The 20,430-nt window shown below is 33.5% G+C and overlaps 2 protein-coding genes across 2 annotated transcripts; both read right to left on the bottom strand.

Annotated features, from left to right (window-relative positions):
* Positions 1-797: 797 nt before the first annotated feature.
* Positions 798-8,343, bottom strand: LOC133688718 (glycerophosphodiester phosphodiesterase GDPDL3-like). The gene is made up of 9 exons (XM_062108300.1): positions 8,062-8,343; positions 6,677-6,970; positions 5,876-5,985; positions 5,203-5,704; positions 4,736-4,774; positions 4,342-4,626; positions 2,946-3,088; positions 1,761-2,244; positions 798-1,427 (listed from the first exon to the last, which is right to left on the bottom strand). The coding sequence occupies exons 1-9, from the start codon at positions 8,171-8,173 to the stop codon at positions 1,135-1,137; spliced, it is 2,262 nt and encodes a 753-aa protein (XP_061964284.1). The 5' UTR covers positions 8,174-8,343; the 3' UTR covers positions 798-1,134.
* Positions 8,344-10,508: 2,165 nt separating this feature from the next.
* LOC133688711 (glycerophosphodiester phosphodiesterase GDPDL3-like) lies at positions 10,509-17,581 on the bottom strand. The gene is made up of 9 exons (XM_062108288.1): positions 17,241-17,581; positions 15,858-16,151; positions 15,045-15,154; positions 14,372-14,873; positions 13,908-13,946; positions 13,514-13,798; positions 12,703-12,845; positions 11,516-11,999; positions 10,509-11,175 (listed from the first exon to the last, which is right to left on the bottom strand). The coding sequence occupies exons 1-9, from the start codon at positions 17,350-17,352 to the stop codon at positions 10,877-10,879; spliced, it is 2,268 nt and encodes a 755-aa protein (XP_061964272.1). The 5' UTR covers positions 17,353-17,581; the 3' UTR covers positions 10,509-10,876.
* Positions 17,582-20,430: the final 2,849 nt, after the last annotated feature.

The raw sequence follows: 20,430 nt of genomic DNA, 5'->3' as shown, positions 1-20,430 counted from the left end.
CCTCTACTCAACCATTTATTTATCAAAAAACCAAAACATCATTCAGGATATAGAAAAAATTCAGAAATCTTATCTATTTTTTCTAGCAAGATAAAATGTAAGAAACACCTCAATGAAGCTCTTTTCGTCAAATAGAACTCATTAGTATAAAGATTAGTTTTTTTCTTGTCAAGATGGTATTGGCCGATAACTTTCTTTCATGTCTCTCATTTTTCTTTGATTTCTCTTTTATTACAAACTTTATGATTGAAACATGAAAAAAAATAGTTTTGAATCAAAATATGAAATGTTAAAACTAAACCATCTAGGTGGTGGTCCAGTGGTAAGAGTTTGGGACCAAGAGGTTTGCTCCCTCTGTGGTCTCAGGTTCGAGTCTTGTGGTTGCTCATATAATGGCCACTGGAGGCTTACATGGTCGTTAACTTCAGGGCCCGTGAGATTAGTCGAGGTGTGCACAAGCTGGCCCGGACACCCACGTTAAACTAAAAAAAAAATGTTAAAACTAAAGGAATCAAATGAAGAGTTAATGGAGAATATGTGAATAAAAGTGAAATTATTCATCCAAATTTAAAATTAGCCACATTTTTTTTTAGCTTGGTTATTCCTCTTTTAATTGTGTATTTACACTACAAATTCAAACTTTGTTGGCCTCTAATCAAGTTTAAAAATCCAACTAAAACCTTGAATTCCTGAGAATCCAAATCTTTTTTTGGTTCCTTAACATATTGAAGTCAAGTTACGAACTCTTTGATCAAGATTAAGTGTCTAATTATAATTTTCCTTTGTTGGAAAAAGAATGTAAAATTGATAGCATATTAATTAAAGAATAATTAATATCTTACAACCATGAAACAGGCAGTCAATTCACCATTACATCTTACGTGTCCTCTAAGGAATTTGTTTTTTTTTTTCACAATACGTAGGGATTTAAGGAAGAAAATGCCTACAATGCTACATCCAAAAGAAAGCTTCACAGCCGTCCAATAAATAGCCCAAATGAGAGGGGAAAGAACACAAAAGATTAGCTTTGAACAGTCGTTCAACAAAAAGCTCCAAGGTGCTTCATCTTTCACCAAAGAGATTGGAAATGACAAAGCACATAATGATCTTGAATAGAGTAATCCTGTTAAAGTTTCAAAGCAGCAGAAGAATGGTGATGAGCATAGCCAAATTGGACAGGAAGATGCACGCACCAATCTTGGGCAGCCCATTTGGAGGTCCTGGTGGTACTGCTGTAGCTCCACCACCTGGAACTGAGGGACTTGCTGTATGAGAGGGCAAGGGTCCCTCCACAACATCAGGTGCAGTTAACACTGGGTTTGGAGGCTCAGCTGGGGGCAAGGCAAAAGGTGAGATTAGCTGAATGAGACCGCCAGGCTGAGCAGGGCTCAAGTAAGGAGGTAAATCTTTGCCCAAGCATCGGTTCCCTGCAATAAAACGGAGCAATGTGATACTAAATAGCAAACAGATATCACTACATGTCTGGTAGATAAATTTATTATGGAATTTCCCTAAAATCTGAAATGAGACTAACACAAATAATGGCAGTTAATTATACTCTCAAGTCAAATTGTATGATCCTAACCTGATTTCTACTCGTAATATGCGAATCTATTTTTCTCAGCCTAGTACAGTATGAAATCAAACTGACATTTTCATGAGAACAAGATCATCTAAGGAATAATTTTTCCAGAACATACAACTTCGTCCAGGACTCACTCTGTATTGTTGCATATAAACTAGAAACATCAGTGACTTACTCTTGTATCTGGCAGAAGTCAGAGGGAATTCTGTGATAACACCGCTGATGTTGGCTACCATGACGTAGGAGTTAATTTCAACTGTTGAATCTGAGAAGAAGTCCCATGCCTGAGATACAAACTCATTCCTGAAAGTTTCCACGTAAACTGAGAGCCCATGCGATTGCAGCTTTGGCACAACATTTGTGACACCAGTGAGGAATGAAGAACTTTCAGGAAAGACAGAGATCTTGCTGATGACCACAGAATTAGCAAAGTCTTTTATGTCCTTCAGTGCTGCATCTTCAGCATCTTGAATATCCTCTTCAATCCGGTACACAAGCTCATAAATTTTTTTGTCCCTAAATTTCATTAGAACTGAGCTGTTGGTGGACTCAATCATAACTTTCTTGGAAGTTGGATCATCATAACCAGCTTTGCTCAAGACATCAAGTACTTTGTCAGTAACGGCTAATCCCTCTTCCTGTATAAGATAGGCTGCATTCTGAAATGAACAGAACAGACAACAAACATCAGTCAGGGTGAGAACAACCTTCATTTTTTCTATTGAGCTGCATGAAATGTGGACATAACTAATAATCACATATTCTTCTTTTTTTGGCTGCTGTTGAAGACCTTATTCTATTATTCAATGAGAGAAATCCCCAGGCGTGCAATTATAGCTCAAAGGTCTGTACTAAGCATGTGAGCTACTCATGAGACTAGAAGCATGGCAGGAAGTTACGCCAAAGGATGCGGTAATACAAACACAGGAACCAATGTCATCTTTATTGCTACTAAAGAAATGAAAATGCAGATTGCTAGCAGATGAGATATCTGATATGAGCAACCATTGAATATGATGGTCCATTAAGTTTCATCAACCATGGAAACTAACACCATGTGTGAAATGGTTTCCAAGTTGGGGACGAAACATAGAAGAGATAATATGTTCCACTGACAGAACTAACCAATTAAGCACTGCTTTGTTTACTAATAAGGTGTAGTGTGATGATAAATTTGATTTTGATAACATGCTTTGCATCCAACAGGAAAAATGTAAAATTTCCACAAACAATCAAAGGAATATTAAGTTCAAGCAGTTTATGCAAGTTCAGAGTAAAAATGCAGCAAATGCTATAGCAGGAATCAGATGATTCAAACGAAGGATCATGTACGAGTAATGTGAGCTTAGCAAAAACCCACCTCAATGCTAATCAAGACACCAGAGAGCGAGCTAGTGTTCTTTGCCAATGCTAAGAAATCAGACAATGTTAGAAAGTTCCCTGAATTTCTGAATTTGGGATTCCGTGACAATTCATATTTTGAATATGGATTGGACATCACCGCTACAATGAAAAAAGAAAAAGATCAACACAAAATCATTATCTTCTATGAAAACATTTGGACAATCATACATCCACAAAGAAACATAAAATGGAATTCAAACAACAACTAGATTACAAAGCAGAATTTAGAGTTGGACAGGAGTCAAAAAAAAAAAAAGAAAAGAGCAGAGGAATATTTCTGTTCCTTTTCTCACAAAATTCTACCTTTCAAAATGGTGCCAGGCAACGGACATTTGCGTTTAGTATTGTTCCAAGAATTGTAATTTCTGTAATTCTTTTCATGTATTTATTCTCAAATCTCAAGTGGTGGGAATAGCTGGTTATGAGATCTTGCCTTGTGACTCCCACGACCAAGACATGATTTCCTTTGAGCCCTAGATGGATGTGTTTTTTTTGGCTGGCCACTCTTTATTTCTCTTCCTCAATGTCCTAAATTATTTTAACTTTGTGATCCAGTACTTGTCAAAGGAAATACCTACACATTTAATGCCAGCAGATTCTTTGCCTATTTATTCCCCTACAAAGCAAGCAATCACCAAACATTAAAACAAAAGTAACTTTACATTATGCACTTACATATACAATGCCAAAAGTCGAGAGAATGGCAACGAAGAGGCACTGCTTGCTTTTCTTTCTTTCTTTTTTCCCCAAAAAGAGCCTTAAACATCTAAGACTAATTAGATGATACTGATATCTAGGAACAAGCAGTTTAACATTAGCACCATACTTCAACAAAAACTAAACATAGCACACATCTAAGACTTAATTACATAAACCAAAATCCACCATCTGCCGCTCCTACTCATCAACATCATCACCACTGTCATCCTTTCCATCCCCTTCAAACCCACCTCCTAACTCACAAACTCTCTCCCAAACCTCCTTTGAAACCGGCACAACTGACAATCTAGGTTGCCTAAACAATTGAAAACCCTTTAACCCTTCATCACCCTTCAATTCCTTCAAATCCAATGGCCTTCTCATCTCCCCCAGTGCTTTGACATCCACCACTCCTTCGCCACTTTCATCATACCATTCTCTCAGTATTATTCCCTTTGACAGTACTGAGTATTCTATTTTAACAGAATGTGAGGATTGAGTAATGCCCCTCCATGTAATTGTTTGTTCATAGGCCAAACTTTGTCTCACAATAAAAGCATAAAAAATTATAAAACAAAATCATGTTTTATTGGGAAGGGTGCAACCGAAGATTGAAAACGCAATGAAGCAAAAGCCAACCAGTTTGAACTTACGACGTAAGTTCTGAATCTCACTCCATGTTAAGCTAAAGGTGAATATCCCACTGCCTGCCTTAATCTGTGGAATATTCTGTGCACGATTGCTGTAACTTGATTGGGCAACTGTTGTACTATCATAAAGATTTATAGAGCCTAAGCAAAATGGTATCCCATCTTTTGATATTTGAACAGGACAATCAATAACATCAGCACCATCTAAAATAGCTTTCTGGTAAGCCAAATCAGTGCAGCCAGGGTAGTCTCCACTTGCACCATTTTTTGAGATGACCGAAAGGTTCACTGAACCATGAGAAAAGGAGGACGGAAGAGGTAAGTACTAATGTTCAAAAAATGCAATATCCTTTGAAGTTAAATCTCATATAAAAAGAATCAGAAAATAATTTTGCACCTTGAGGTGTAGCATTCCTGCCTAGACCAGAAAAACAATCTGCAATACAGAAGGAGAAATCAGAATCTCAAAATATTTATTCTCCGGATTAGGAGAAATATACAGACAGAACTTAAGCATTATAATCTTTAACTCCAACCGAAAGATTACAGCTAGGATAAGAAGAGAAATTGTCTCAATGGTTCTATGAGTCAATGATAACAGCAGTCACAGTACTAAACCTTTTAAGTTTGGCCAAAATTTGAATCATGCAGTGATAAGGAATCAAGTATCAAGCATGTTCTGACATGAGAAACTAGAAGTAGCAACAGTTGAAAGTTAAAATGATGGTAGGCAAGCTAACAACTGCTCCCATAAAGAAATTACTGCCGAATGTCCAGTTATTTAAGTTGAAAAACACTAGATTGAACCAATAGTTCACGGTTTATTCAGATCCATGATGCTTAAAGAGAAGGATTACAGCTTACCAATAGCCGCAGAAGGAGTTACTGGAAAGTCAGAGAGCACGCCATCAACAGAGAAGACACCATTATCAACAAAATTGAGATACTCAGTTACAGGATCATAACTGTAATTGTAACTCAGTGGAACATCATTATAAAATTCTGATACAAAAACCTCTAGCCCTGCCTTGTGTGCATCCAAGACGATAGAAGTATGAGGCTGTAAGTAATTACTTGCATCTAAAGGCCATATGTATGACTTAGGGATAAGAATTCCAGATGCAAATGTCTTGATGAAAGTAAAGTTCTTTGAGAGAGAATCATATGTCTCATTTGTTGATGGCTCGATGACATTTGGTTCCAGAAACCGGAAGACCAGTTTTGTTATATTTAGGTTAAATCTCTTAACAATACTTCTCAAGAAACCCACTTCTGGTGATGAGAGATGATTAATGACAACCCTTCTGGATAGAGACAGTACATAGCTTCTCATACTCAAATTGTGCTGTGTGAAGAATGCATCATGCTGCGAAAGTATCAAAACAAAATGATTTGGTTGAAATAATAGATGGTAGTGCACGTTCCACTGAATTAAAGGGAAGGGAAGAATAGCAACAGCAGTAAAGAAGGCTTCATGTTAATAAGTTCATAGAAGGTACTGCTGTAAGATAAAACAGAAATTCTATTGTTTCTCTACCTGAATATTCAACCATAAGCCTGGTGGTTTTAAGTTCGCCACATCCTCAACAGTTTGGATGGCATAACCGTTATCAAACCTTTCACTCCGAGAATAGATCCCCTGAATCACTGTCAAGGAAAAAAATGTCAGAATCAGAAATTCAAGGTAGGAACTGAGAAGTTAAGAAACTGTTGCTTCACGCAGACTGGTATGCTAAGAAAATTTTCATAGTCAATCTCATGAAGATCAAATTAGATAAAATCTCCTTCGGAGACTAATGAGCAGGTCCCTATCAGTAAAATCTGAAGATCAACAATTGGATATCCAAATCCAAAAACAAAACAACCCCCATTGGTTTTTTCTTCAAATATTTGATTGCAATAAAACTATCAGTGTCTCTAAATGACCTGATGTTATTAACTGTCTTTTATGCTTGACCATTACTAACTACCACTTATACATCAAGCAAAGTTTACAAACAGAAGGACTATAACAACAATAATAAATAATAAGAATGGAGAATATACAGCTTGTATTTTTGTGTTATTCTTATGCAAATAAGAGGGGTAAGGTCTTGAGTTTGACTCCCACCTTTGCACTTCACTGCTAATTTCAACAAAAAATGAAAAGAAGGAAATGGCAGTTGATTCACTTGATTCATGCAAATTTTTAGCAATCAACAATAAGAAAATCTGGATATTTCAAATGATCACTTCATGTAATAATAATACTTTACAAGAAGTAAAGAAATAAACAGGCTACCAAAAAACGACCAAATAACCATATGAAGCAAGTTGTTGAAATCTTAGCCGAACTCACAGAATACAAGTGACAATTCATTGAGAGTGAAATCCACTGTGAACCATCCTCGGGTAGGAATTCCATTAACTAGGTACAACTTATCCTTATTTTTCATAACTTGTGCAATGCTAGTAGAATTGTCAAGCCTGAGATCAGGGGCACAAATCCCCACACCATCTTTAGTTAACTGCACATCACACCATAGGACAACATTCGGCAAACTTGTAAGCGTTGCAAACTGGAAAGCAACTGAGCTAGAATCAGGAAATACTCCTGAAAACCCGCCACGTGCTATGACTAAAGGGGGATTTCCTGCAGAATGAAATTAATTAGTGAGCTTTTTTCATTACAAGGTCGATTGACTCTACTCAAATGTGTTATAGGGTCATATTTTTATCCATGCAAATTTACTGCAACACAGATTGCAAGTTCACTAACCAAAAATTGTTATTGCAACACAAATCACATCAAATTATTTTGTGAGCATATAAGAATTAGTTAAGTTGCAAGTTCAACATTTTTTGGGTATTCATAATAGAAATATTTTGGAAAGCACCAAAAATCTTATGAGTAGCCATTTTTCTTGAAAGAATTTTACTGACCAACATTTTTTTTTTTGTCAATTTTCTCAACAAACTCAGATTTATAGAAACCTCCGGGTTTTGGAAAGCCAGGTTCAAGAAAATTAACTATCACATAAAACAATTGACTTATCAGAACTTAGAGTGTGGGGAACAGTAAAAATAAAAATGAAAAACCACCCACAACACCAATATCCAAAAGCCTGTAATTCATGAAAAAGAAATGCATGCACTTTTTTTTTTTTTTTGTGTATAATGAACTGAACTGGTAGGAATTTCATATAAATTGAAGGTTTTCCATAAATGACATGATGTGATTTCTCCAAGAAAAGAAAGAAATTCAAGAATTCATTTTGCATAAGCCCATGATGAAATCAAAATCAGCTTCCGAAAAAGAAATCAATTTTACTCTTTGAATTTAAAGTAATCTTCAAGGCCCAATACAAACAAGTGATCTTATTCTAGAAATACTAACCATGTTGTTCCTTGCTATTTTCTTAACTAAAGCTTATTTAAAACGGTGTTTAACGATCTAAGATACCATAAATAAAATTATCACAAATTCTACTCATTACTCATTTATCATAAATCAAATGTAAAAAAAAAGTAAAATATTGCATCTCTTATATATTTTCAATATTTATTTAAGGCCAAATCTTCAAAGACGGAAAGCAAACTTCCCTACAAATGCAACTAGCTCCTAAGCTGTAATTCTAAAATAGAAAATCGAGCATCACATGCATTTTCCTAGCAAACAAACACAAAATCTAGAGGGAGAGAGAAATCTGAGTGCGTGGTAGTGAGAGAAAAGCAAAGACAGACCGGTGAGTGTTTGCCAGGTATTAGCAGATCCCTGAGCAGAGATAACAACCACCAATGACTGAAGTAGTAGCACAGCTAGTAGAGGAGTGAAGAACGAGTGTAAGTTACACATTGCCGGAAATTCGTGCCGGCGACTTGTTGGAGGAGCTTAAACAAAACTCCGGCCAAGTTGGGTTGTGGAGAGAGAGAGAGAGGGATGGGAGGTGCGGAACCTTTTCAGACAGGCTTTTAACAGATTTGTTAATGTAACGAGCCTTTTCTTTCTTCTTTTTTTAGTGTTATGATTTGTTATTGCAAGTGCTTGACCGATGTTTTAACATGGATTGTCAACAGGGCCGCAAGGTTTCGAGGAAACAGATAATTATTTAAAAAACAATATTAAATTGATAATATTTGTAATGATTTTAATAAAACAATAAAAAAATTATTTTAAAATGTTTTTACATATTAATAAACATTTTTTACACAATTATTATGCTGCCATCAACTTTTACATTAAAAAATATATAACTCTCTTTGACTATAGTCAAATAACCCTTGAAGGTTTATCCTTTTAATAAATTATTGTATTTACTATTAGTTGACCTTAAAAAAAATTATATGTTTTTTATACATATCATCAACAAGTTTGGTTTATTAGCTTTTATTGCAAACTAAATTATCTTCTTCTTCTTCTTTTCTATTGATACTTAACATATGAATTTTAAAACGTTTATTTTTATTTTAAATATAAACAAAAATAATGCTATATAATTGATTAATTTTTAGAATTAGAAAAAATATTTAATTTATTATTAAAATAAAAACCAAGAGACTAATTTATAATTTATCGTGTTATTGAGTTTTTTTGTCTAAAAATAGGCAATGTGTATTAATGATATGTTAAACCGTTTATTATTGTGCTAATTTTTATTTTTTTATTTAATTATAAAGAAAAAATTATTTGATTAGTAAAATAATTTATATTTTTAAATTGAACCCTAAATATAATTATATTTCAAACATTAATTATGAAAAAACTAAAATAATTTATTTTTCTTACAGCAATTTTAATTGAACAGTTTGTATTTTTAACATTACTAATAAAATTACTTATTTAAAATATTTTTTTTTAATTCTAATTGCGCAAGTTAAACACTACCTAATCCAACTTGTGTTTTGAATTTTGTTATCTTGACGGTGAAAGATAGAGGTTTCTGTCGTCGTTACGCATCCCGTTAATCAGAGACTGCACCGTCCATTTTAGATGGATGTATATGACTGTTGGCACTGTATTTGAGTGGCTTGTCCGTCACCCAAGCATCTCGCCAGAACCAGCCATGTTTTCCGATGCCTACAACCCATTTAGCTCCATGCTTCACTAGTTCCCAGCTCTCATTTATTTCTTTCCAAATGGTTGATGCCCTTTTGCTATTATGTCCCGAATCCACTCCAATCGGTGAGCGAATATGAGTTTTCTGTGATTATATATGATATTCATTTTCGCAGATGAGTTATAGCAAATCCGCTGTCGCAGATCCGCTGTGCTTTCTATCTTTATAGAGTATGTTGCATATCAGCTGTTATAGTCGCATTGTCGGCGGTGGTTCAGTAAACTCACATCTACACCTCACGCATAAAGCCGATTTTGAGTATTATATTATTAACTAATCTAAGTTAGAAATTACAATATTTTTTGATGAATTCTTATTAAACTTTTTTTTTTCATCACTTGAAAAAATATTAACTTTGAGATTTTTTATCTTAGTGATGTATCTCACCAATAAAGTTTTTCTTCTAAACTCTTAAAGGTTTATAATTGTTTAAAATATAATAACACTCTTTTAAAAAGTAGATAATACAATTAAAAACCATGATGTTTATAACTCACTAAATAACATTTGGTATCACTAAACGACCAATTAGTTCACGCATAATTTTAGTTTTGATAGTTTTAAACCTGATGAATTCTTTACTTTGTGAATGGAATGAATTTGTAGTGTTGTGATAGTTTTAAACCTAATGAATTCTTTGCTTTGTGAATGGAATGAATTTGTAGTGTTGAAAGGTGGTTCAACCTTTTATTTGGCAAAAAACCAAAACATCATCCGGAATATAGAAAAAATTCAGAGATTTTATCTATTTTTTTTAGCAAAATAAAAGATAAGAATAAAGCTCTTCTCTTCAAATAAAACTCATTGATCAATAACTTTCTTTTCTTGTAATTATAATTTACATGCTTTCTTTTTTTGTGTTTTTTTCGGTTTCTAGTTTTGACATTACTTTTTTTTTTCTTAACATATTGAAGTCAAGTTATGAACTCTTTGATCGAGTATCTAATTATAATTTTCCTTTGTTGGAAAACGAATGAAAAATTGATAGCATATTAATTAAAGAATGAAATATCAATCAATGATCACTTTATTTATTAGATCAACAAATGAAAATAATTAAATAAGACATTTCAATGAGAAAAAATAGATTGACATTACTCTTTATTTATTAAATCATATACTTTACCATCAAAGAATAATAATATCTTACAACCATGAAACAGGCAGTCAATTCACCATTACATCTTCCGTGTCCTCTAAGGAATTTGTTTTTTTTTTCACAATACGTAGGGAATTAAGGAAGAAAATGCCTACAATGCTACATCAAAAAGAAAGCTTCACAGCCGTCCAATAAATAAACCCAAATGAGGGGGGAAAGAACACAAAAGATTAGCTTTGAACAGTCGTTCAACAAAAAGCTCCAAGGTGCTTCATCTTTCACCAAAGAGATTGGAAATGACAAAGCACATAATGATCTTGAATAGAGTGATCATGTTAAAGTTTCAAAGCAGCAGAAGAATGGTGATGAGCATAGCCAAATTGGACAGGAAGATGCACGCACCAATCTTGGGCAGTCCATTTGGAGCTCCTGGTGGTACTGCTGTAGCTCCACCACCTGGAACTGGGGGGGGACTTGCTGTATGAGAGGGCAAGGGTCCTTCCTCAACATCAGGTGCAGTTAACACTGGGTTTGGAGGCTCAGCTGGGGGCAAGGCAGCAGGTGAGATTAGCTGCATGAGACCGCCAGGCTGAGCAGGGCTCATGTAAGGAGGTAAAACATTATAGCCCAAGCATCGGTTCCCTGCAATAAAATGGAGCAATGTGTTAGTAAATGGCAAACAGATATCACTACATGTCTGGTGGATAAATTTATTATGGAATTTCCCTAAAATCTGAAAGGAGACTAACACAAATAATGGCAGTTAAATATACTCTCAAGTCATATTGTATGATCCTAACCTGGTTTCTACACATAACATGTAATATGCGAACCTATTTTTCTCAGCCTGGTACAGTATAAAATTAAACTGACATTTTCATGAGAACAAGATCATCTAAGGAATAATTTGTCCAGAACATACAACTTCGTCCAGGATTCACTCTGTATTGTTGCATATAAACTAGAAACATCAGTGACTTACTCTTGTATCTGGCAGAAGTCAGAGGGAATTCTGTGATAACACCGCTGATGTTGACTCCCATGACATAGGAGTTAATTTCAACTGTTGAATCTGAGAAGAAGTCCCATGCCTGAGATACAAACTCATTGTTGAAAGTTTCCACATAAACTGAGAGCCCATGCGATTGCAGCTTTGGCACAACATTTGTGACACCAGTGAGGAATGAAGAACTTTCAGGAAAGACAGAGTTCTTGCTGATGACCACAGAATTAGCAAAGTCTTTGATGCCCTTCAGTGCTGCATCTTCAGCATCTTGAATATCCTCTTCAATCCGGTACACAAGTTCATAATTGTTTTTGTCCCTAAATTTCATTAGAACTGAGCTGTTGGTGGACTCAATCATAACTTTCTTGGAAGTTGGATCATCATAACCAGCTTTGCTCAAGACTTCAAGTACTTTGTCAGTAACGGGTAATCCCTCTTGCTGTATAAGATAGGCTGCATTCTGAAATGAACAGAACAGACAACAACATCAGTCAGGGTGGGAACAACCTTCATTTTTTCTATTGAGCTGCATGAAATGTGGACAAAAATAATAATCACATATTCTTCTTTTTTTTGGCTGCTGTTGAAGACCTTATTCTATTATTCAATGAGAGAAATCCCCAGGCGTGCAATTATAGCTCAAAGGTCTGTACTAAGCATGTGAGCACTCATGAGACTAGAAGCATGGCAGGAAGCTACGCCAAAGGATGCGGTTTATGCAACCACAGGAACCAATGTCATCTTTATTGCTACAAAAGAAATGAAAATGCATATTGCTAGCAGATGTGATATCTGAAATGAGCAACCATTGAATATGATGGTCCATTAAGTTTCATCAACCATGGAAACTAACACCATGTGTGAAATGGTTTCCAAGTTGGGGAAGAAACATAGAAGAGATAATATGTTCCACTGACAGAACTAACCAATTAAGCACTGCTTTTGTTTACTAATAAGGCTTAGTGTGATGATAAATTTGATTTTGATAACATGCTTTGCATCCAACAGGAAAAAATGTAAAATTTTCAAAAACAATCAAAGGAATATTAAGTGCAAGCAGTTTATGCAAGTTCAGAGTAAATATGCAGCAAATGCTATAGCAGGAATCAGATGATTCAAACGAAGGATCATGTACGAGTAATGTGAGCTTAGCAAAAACCCACCTCAATGCTAATCAAGACACCAGAAAGCGAGCTAGTGTTCTTTGCCAATGCTAAGAAATCAGACAATGTTAGAAAATTCCCTGAATTTCTGAAATTGGGATTCCGTGACAAGTAATATTTTGAATATGGATTGGACATCACCGCTACAATGAAAAAAGAAAAAGATCAATACAAAATCATTATCTTCAATGAAAACATTTGGACAATCATACATTCACAAAGAAACATAGAATGGAATTCAAACAACAACAACTAGATCACAAAGCAGAATTTAGAGTTGGGCAGGAGTAAAAAAAAAAAAGAGCAGAGGAATATTTCTGTTCCTTTTCTCACAAAATTCTACCTTTTAAAATGTAACGAGAGCAAAATCAAAAGAATGGTGCCAGGCAAAGGACATTTGCGTTTAGTATTGTTCCAAGAATTGTAATCTCTGTAATTCTTTTCATGTATTTATTCTCAAATCTCAAGTGGTGGGAATAGCTGGTTATGAGATCTTGTCTTGTGACTCCCACGACCAAGACATCATTTCCTTTGAGCCCTAGATGGATGTGTTTTTTTGGCTAGCCACTCTTTATTTCTCTTCCTCAATGTCCTAAATTATTTTAACTTTGTGATCCAGTACTGAGCATTCTATTTTAACAGAATGTGAGGATTGAGTAATGCCCCTCCACGTAATTGTTTGTTCATAGGCCAAACTTTTTCCCACACTAAAAGAATAAAAAATTATAAAAAAAATCATGTTTTATTGGGAAGGGGGTGCAACCGAAGATTGAAAACGCAAAGAAGTAAAAGCCAACCAGTTTGAACTTACGACGTAAGTTCTGAATCTCACTCCATGTTAAGCTAAAGGTGAATATCCCACTGCCTGCCTTAATCTGTGGAATATTCTGTGCACGATTGCTGTAACTTGATTGGGCAACTGTTGTACTATCATAAAGATTTATAGAGCCTAAGCAAAATGGTATCCCGTCTTTTGATATTTGAACAGGACAATCAATAACATCAGCACCATCTAAAATAGCTTTCTGGTAAGCCAAATCAGTGCAGCCAGGGTAGTCTCCACTTGCACCATTTTTTGAGATGACCGAAAGGTTCACTGAACCATGAGAAAAGGAGGACGGAAGAGGTAAGTACTAATGTTCAAAAAATGCAATATCCTTTGAAGTTAAATCTCATATAAAAAGAATCAGAAAATAATTTTGCACCTTGAGGTGTAGCATTCTTGCCCAGACCAGAAAAACAATCTGCAATACAGAAGGAGAAATCAGAATCTCAAATTTTATTCTCCGGATTAGGAGAAATATCCAGACAGAACTTAAGCATTATAGTCTTTAACTCCAACCGAAAGATTACAGCTAGGATAAAAAGAGAAATTGTCTCAATGGTTCTATGAGTCAATGATAACAGCAGTCACAGTACTAAACCTTTTAAGTTCGACCAAAATTTGAATCATGCAGTGATAAGGAATCAAGTATCAAGCATGTTCTCACATGAGAAGCTAGAAGTAGCAACAGTTGAAAGTTAAATGATGGTAGGCAAGCTAACAACTGCTCCCATAAAGAAATTACTGCCGAATGTCCAGTTATTTAAGTTGAAAAATACTAGATTGAACCAATAGTTCACAGTTTGTTCAGATCCATGATGGTTAAAGAGAAGGATTACAGCTTACCAATAGTCGCAGAAGGAGTTACTGGAAAGTCAGAGAGCACGCCATCAACAGAGAAGTCACCATTGTCAACAAAACTGAGATACTCAGTTACAGGATCAAAACTGTAATTGTAACTCAGTGGAACGTCATTATAAAGATCTGATACAAAAACCTCTAGCCCTGCCTTGTGTGCATCCGAAACGATAGAAGTATGAGGTTGTAAGTAATTCCTTGCATCTAAAGGCCATATGTATGACTTAGGGATAAGAATTCCAGATGCAAATGTCTTGATGAAAGTAAAGTTCTTTGAGAGAGAACCATATGTCTCATTTGTTGATGGCTCGATGACATTTGGTTCCAGAAACCGGAAGACCAGTTTTGTTATATTTAGGTTAAATCTCTTAACAATACTTCTCAAGAAACCCGCTTCTGGTGATGAGAGATGATTAATGACAACCCTTCTGGATAGAGACAGTATGTAGTTTCTCATACTCAAATTGCGCTGTGTGAAGAATGCATCATGCTGCAAAAGTACCAGAACAAAAAGATTTGGTTGAAATAATAGATGGTAGTGCACGTTCCACTGAATTAAAGGGAAGGGAAGAACAGAAACAGCAGTAAAGAAGGCTTCATGTTAATAAGTTCATAGAAGGTACTGGTGTAAGATAAAACAGAAATTATATTGCTTCTCTACCTGAATATTCAACCATAAGCCTGGTGGTTTTAAGTTAGCCACATCCTCAACAGTTTGGATGGGATTACTGTCATCAAAGCTTGGACTCCGAGAATAGATTCCCTGAGTCACTGTCAAGGAAAAACAATGTCAGAATCAGAAGTTCAAGGCAGGAATTGAGAGGTTAAGAAACAGTTGATCCACACAGACTGGTATGCTAAGAAAATTTTCGTAGTCAATCTCATGAAGATCAAATTAGATAAAATCTCCTTCAGAGACTAATGAGCAGGTCCCTATCAGTAAAATCTGATGATCAACAATGGGATATCCAAATCCAAAAACAAAACACCCCCCATTGGTTTTTTCTTCAAATATTTGATTGAAGTATCCTATCTGCAATAAAACTCTCAGTGTCTCTAAATGACCTGATGTTATTAACTGTCTTTCATGCTTGACCATTACTAACTATCACTTATACATCAAGCAAACTTCACAAACAGAAGGACTATAACAACAACAATATATAATAAGAATGGAGAATAAACAGCTTGTACTTTTGTGTTATTCTTATGCAAATAAAAGGGGTATGGTCTTGAGTTTGACTCGTGCCTTTGTTTCATTGCTAATTTCAACAAAAAATGAAAAGAAGGAAATGGCAGCTGATTCACTTGATTCATGCAAATTTTTAGCAATCAACAATAAGAAAATCTGGATATTTCAAATGATCACTTCATGTAATAATAATACTTTACAAGAAGTATAGAAATAAACAGGCTACCAAAAAATGACCAATAACCATATGAAGCAAGTTGTTGAAGTCTTAGCCAAACTCACAGGATACAAGTGACAATTCATTGAGAGTGAAATCCACTGTGAACCATCCTCGGGTAGGAATTCCATTAACTAGGTACAACTTATCCTTATTTTGCATAACTCGTGCAATGCTAGTAGAATTGTCAAGCCTGAGATCAGGGGCACAAATCCCCACATCATCTTTAGTTAACTGCACATCACACCATAGGACAACATCCGGCAAACTTGTAAGCGTTGCAAACTGGAAAGCAACTGAGCTAGAATCAGGAAATAATCCTGAAAACCCGCCACGTGCTATGACTAAAGGGCGATTTCCTGCAGAATGAAATTAATTAGTGAGCTTTTTTCATTACAAGGTCGATTGACTCTACTCAAATGTGTTATAGGGTCATATTTTTATCCATGCAAATTTACTGCAACACAGATTGCAAGTTCACTAACCAAAAATTGTTATTGCAACACAAATCACATCAAATTATTTTGTGAGCATATAAGAATTAGTTAAGTTGCAAGTTCAACATTTTTTGGGTATTCATAATAGAAATATTTTGGAAAGCACCAAAAATCTTATGAGTAGCCATTTTTCTTGAAAGAATTTTACTGACCAACATTTTTTTTTTTTTGTCAATTTTCTCAACAAACTCAGATTTATAGAAACCTCCGGGTTTTGGAAAGCCAGGTTCAAGAAAATTAACTATCACATAAAACAATTGACTTATCAGAACTTAGAGTGTGGGGAACAGTAAAAATAAAAATGAAAAACCACCCACAACACCAATATCCAAAAGCCTGTAATTCATGAAAAAGAAAAGCATGCACTTTTTTTTTTTTGTGTATAATGAACTGAACTGGTAGGAATTTCATATAAATTGAAGGTTTTCCATAAATGACATGATGTGATTTCTCCAAGAAAAGAAAGAAATTCAAGAATTCATTTTGCATAAGCCCATGATGAAATCAAAATCAGCTTCCGAAAAAGAATCAATTTTTCTCTTTGAATTTAAAGTAATCTTCAAGGCCCAATACAAACAAGTGATCTTATTCTAGAAATACTAACCATGTTGTTCCTTGCTATTTTCTTAACTAAAGCTTATTTAAAACGGTGTTTAACGATCTAAGATACCATAAATAAAATTATCACAAATTCTACTAATTACTCATTTATCATAAATCAAATGTAAAAAAAAGGTAAAATATTGCATCTCTTATATATTTTCAATATTTATTTAAGGCCAAATCTTCAAAGACGGAAAACAAACTTCCCTACAAACGCAACTAGCTACCAAGCTGTAATTCTAAAATAGAAAATCGAGCATCACATGCATTTTCCTAGCAAACAAACACAAAATCTAGAGGGAGAGAGAAATCTGAGTGCGTGGTAGTGAGAGAAAAGCAAAGACAGACCGGTGAGTGTTTTCCAGGTACTAGCAGATCCCTGAGCAGAGACAACAACCACCAATGACTGAAGTAGTAGCACAGCTAGTAAAGGAGTGAAGAACAAGCGTAAGTTACACATTGCCGGAAAATCTAGCCGGCGACTTGTTGGAGGAGCTTAAGCAAAACTCCGGCCAAGTTTTCTCGATAAATGCGACAGATTTCCCGGGGGGGGGGAGAGAGGGGTGTGGAACCTTTTCAGACAGGCTTTTAACAGATTTGTTAATGTATCGAGCCTTTTCTTTCTTCTTCTTTTAGTGTTCTTATTTGTTATTGCAAGTGTTTGATCGACGTTATAACATGGATTGTCAACAAGAGCCGCTAGGTTTCGAGGAAACATATATTTATTTTAAAAAAATATATTAAATTGATAATTTTTTAATATTTTTAATGATTTTAATAAAAAATTTAAAAAATTATTTTAAAGTGTTCACAGTTATTACGCTGCCATCAACATTTACATTAAAAAAATATATAACTCTCTTTCACTATAGTCAAATAACCCTTGAAGGTTTATCCTTTTAATAAATTATTGTATTTGGTATTAGTTGATCTTAAAAAAATTATATGTTTTTTATTCATATAATCAACAAGTTTGGTTATTTTCTATTTCCATAGCCGATTTTATCTTATGATAATATTACAGAGAGAGGTTTATTAGCTTTTATTGCAAACTAAATTCTTTTTTTTTTCTATTGATACTCATCTAAATTTTAGGCTAACATGTGAATTTTGAAACGTTTATTTTTATTTTAAATATAAACAAAAATAATGCTATATAATTGATTAATTTTTAGAATTAGAAAAACTATTTAATTTATTATTAAAATAAAAACCAAAAGACTAATTTATAATTTATTGTGTTATTGAGCTTATTTGTCTAAAAATATGCAATGTGTATTAATGTACTTTAAACTGTTTATTATTGCGGTAATTTTTATTTTTTTATTTAATTATAAAAAATTATTTAATTAGTTAAATAATTTATTTTTTAAAATTGAACCCTACATATAATTATATTTCAAACATTAATTTTATAAAAACTAAAATAATTTGTTTATCTCAAAACAATTTTAACTAAACAGTTTATTTTTTAAAAATTACTTATTTAAGTTTTAAGAAAAAACTGCAATCGCGTAAGCTAAACACTACCTAATCTAACTTGCATTTTGAATTTTGTTATCTTGACGGTGAGAGCAGCTAGCTTAAGGTTATTAAATTATTTGACTGGATGATGAGCTAAAAGAGGTTTCTGTTTTCGTTACTTGTTATTTTAGGCTATGTTTGTTTCCTGGAATTCACTTTCCGAAAAATCACTTTCCAAACTTTCCTGTGTTTGTTTGCCATTAGAAAAGTTGGTCAACGAAAAACACTTTCCAGTCAAAGGAAAATTTGGCTTGGTTTTCAGGAAAGTGTTTTCTTGAAAAATTTGGGCAGAAAACACTTTCAAGAAGTTGTGAAAAATTTAGAAATGTCATATTATTTGTTGATTATATCAAATTTGGTCCTCAAACTTTTAATTGCTATATATATTTTGTTTTGAATATTTATTTTTCAATTTCATCTCTTAAAATTTAATTTTTATATCAAATTTGGTCCTCATTCTTTTGATTGTTACTTATTTTATTTGAAATAATTTATGAAATGTTAATTATTATTATTTTAATTTCTTCATCTTTCATTTTTTTTTTTATTTTTTAGATTTGATCTCTATTATTTTGATTATTATTTATCTTATTTGAGATAATTTAAGAAATTATATTTTTTTTCAATTTCATTCTCATTCAATTTTTTAATTTGTAAGATTTGTTCCTCATTATTTTAATAAACTTGAGAAAAATAAAATATTAATAAGTTATTTTCCAGCTCATTTACCATGACATAACCAAACACTGGAAAGTGTTTTCCAACTTATTTCTCATTACACTACCAAATATCGGAAAATAATTCACTTTTCCGGAATTCACTTTCCAAAAAAAACTACATTCCTGCAAAAAAATAGGGCCTTAATAAAAGCTTCGTGTATATCTGTATAATGACAATAATGTCCTGAGATAAAAGAATTGGTGAGGGAGTTCCATTTGTGTTACGGTGAACCATCTTGTTCTAACCTTATTTTTATTTAATTGTTTTAGTTCTTCATTAGTAATTGACCAATTTATTTTTATATATTGGATAGTATTCTTAGACATGTTCATCCTTATATATTTATTATTTTCTTCCATATATTTTTTTTCTTATTATTTTTTTTTTTAAATACCCCTCAAACTATAAAAACATAAAAAAGGGGGTGAAAATTAACTATAAAAAATTAAAGAAACTTGAAAACTTTAGGGAAAAAACTTATAAAACATAATAACATTAAAAAGAAAAAAGAAAAAAAATAAAACTACCCGATAAAATCTAAAGGTTAAAAAGATGTTTTTTCTATATTTTCTATAAATTATTTTAAATTTTTTGAAATGTTCAAAGTTTTTGTCTTTCTGAATTTTTTAGTTTTTTTAGTATTTTTTTTCTTAGATTCGGTTAATTTTTTTTAAAAAAATCTGATTTTTATATTTTTAAAATTAACTTTTCCTTTAATAGTATAACAGGCATTTTATGTCCAAAAATAACAAAACAGCATGACAAGAAAATATGAATATATAAGGATATATGAAAGGAAGAAAATTCTTAAAAATCACACGGAGAAGGATCGATGAATATAATGTCCTTAAATCATATCTCTCTCTTTTTCTAAATTGAAATTCACTTGCCAATAATTATTCTTCTAACTTGAATTTTGATTTTCAATTATGTAATTTTCTTTTTTTTCTTTATTTTTTCCTAATAATATATTTAGAAAGTTTGTTTTCGTGTTAATAATTGTAATGTGTTAATATATATATATATATCAACAATCGGGATGGCTCGAGACACTGGGAGAAGGTGATGAGTGCTGGTTGGAAGACAGCTAGAATGGGGTCCATACCATGAGCACTAACAATCTGGCAACAGCCCACTTGTCATGATATGATTGGGTGGCGCGGAGGGAAGCAAAACGCGTAGAATGGTTCTCCTATTTTAGGAGACGGTGACTTGCCAGCACGTATGGTATTTATTTCATTTTAATCAGCATTGAATGACAAAACATAGGTTCTCGCTGTCCCCGTAAAGGATT

Source organism: Populus nigra, chromosome 1 (genome assembly GCF_951802175.1).
Source record: "Populus nigra chromosome 1, ddPopNigr1.1, whole genome shotgun sequence".
Taxonomy (NCBI): Eukaryota; Viridiplantae; Streptophyta; class Magnoliopsida; order Malpighiales; family Salicaceae; genus Populus; species Populus nigra.
This window is presented reverse-complemented; position numbering and strand designations above follow the sequence as displayed.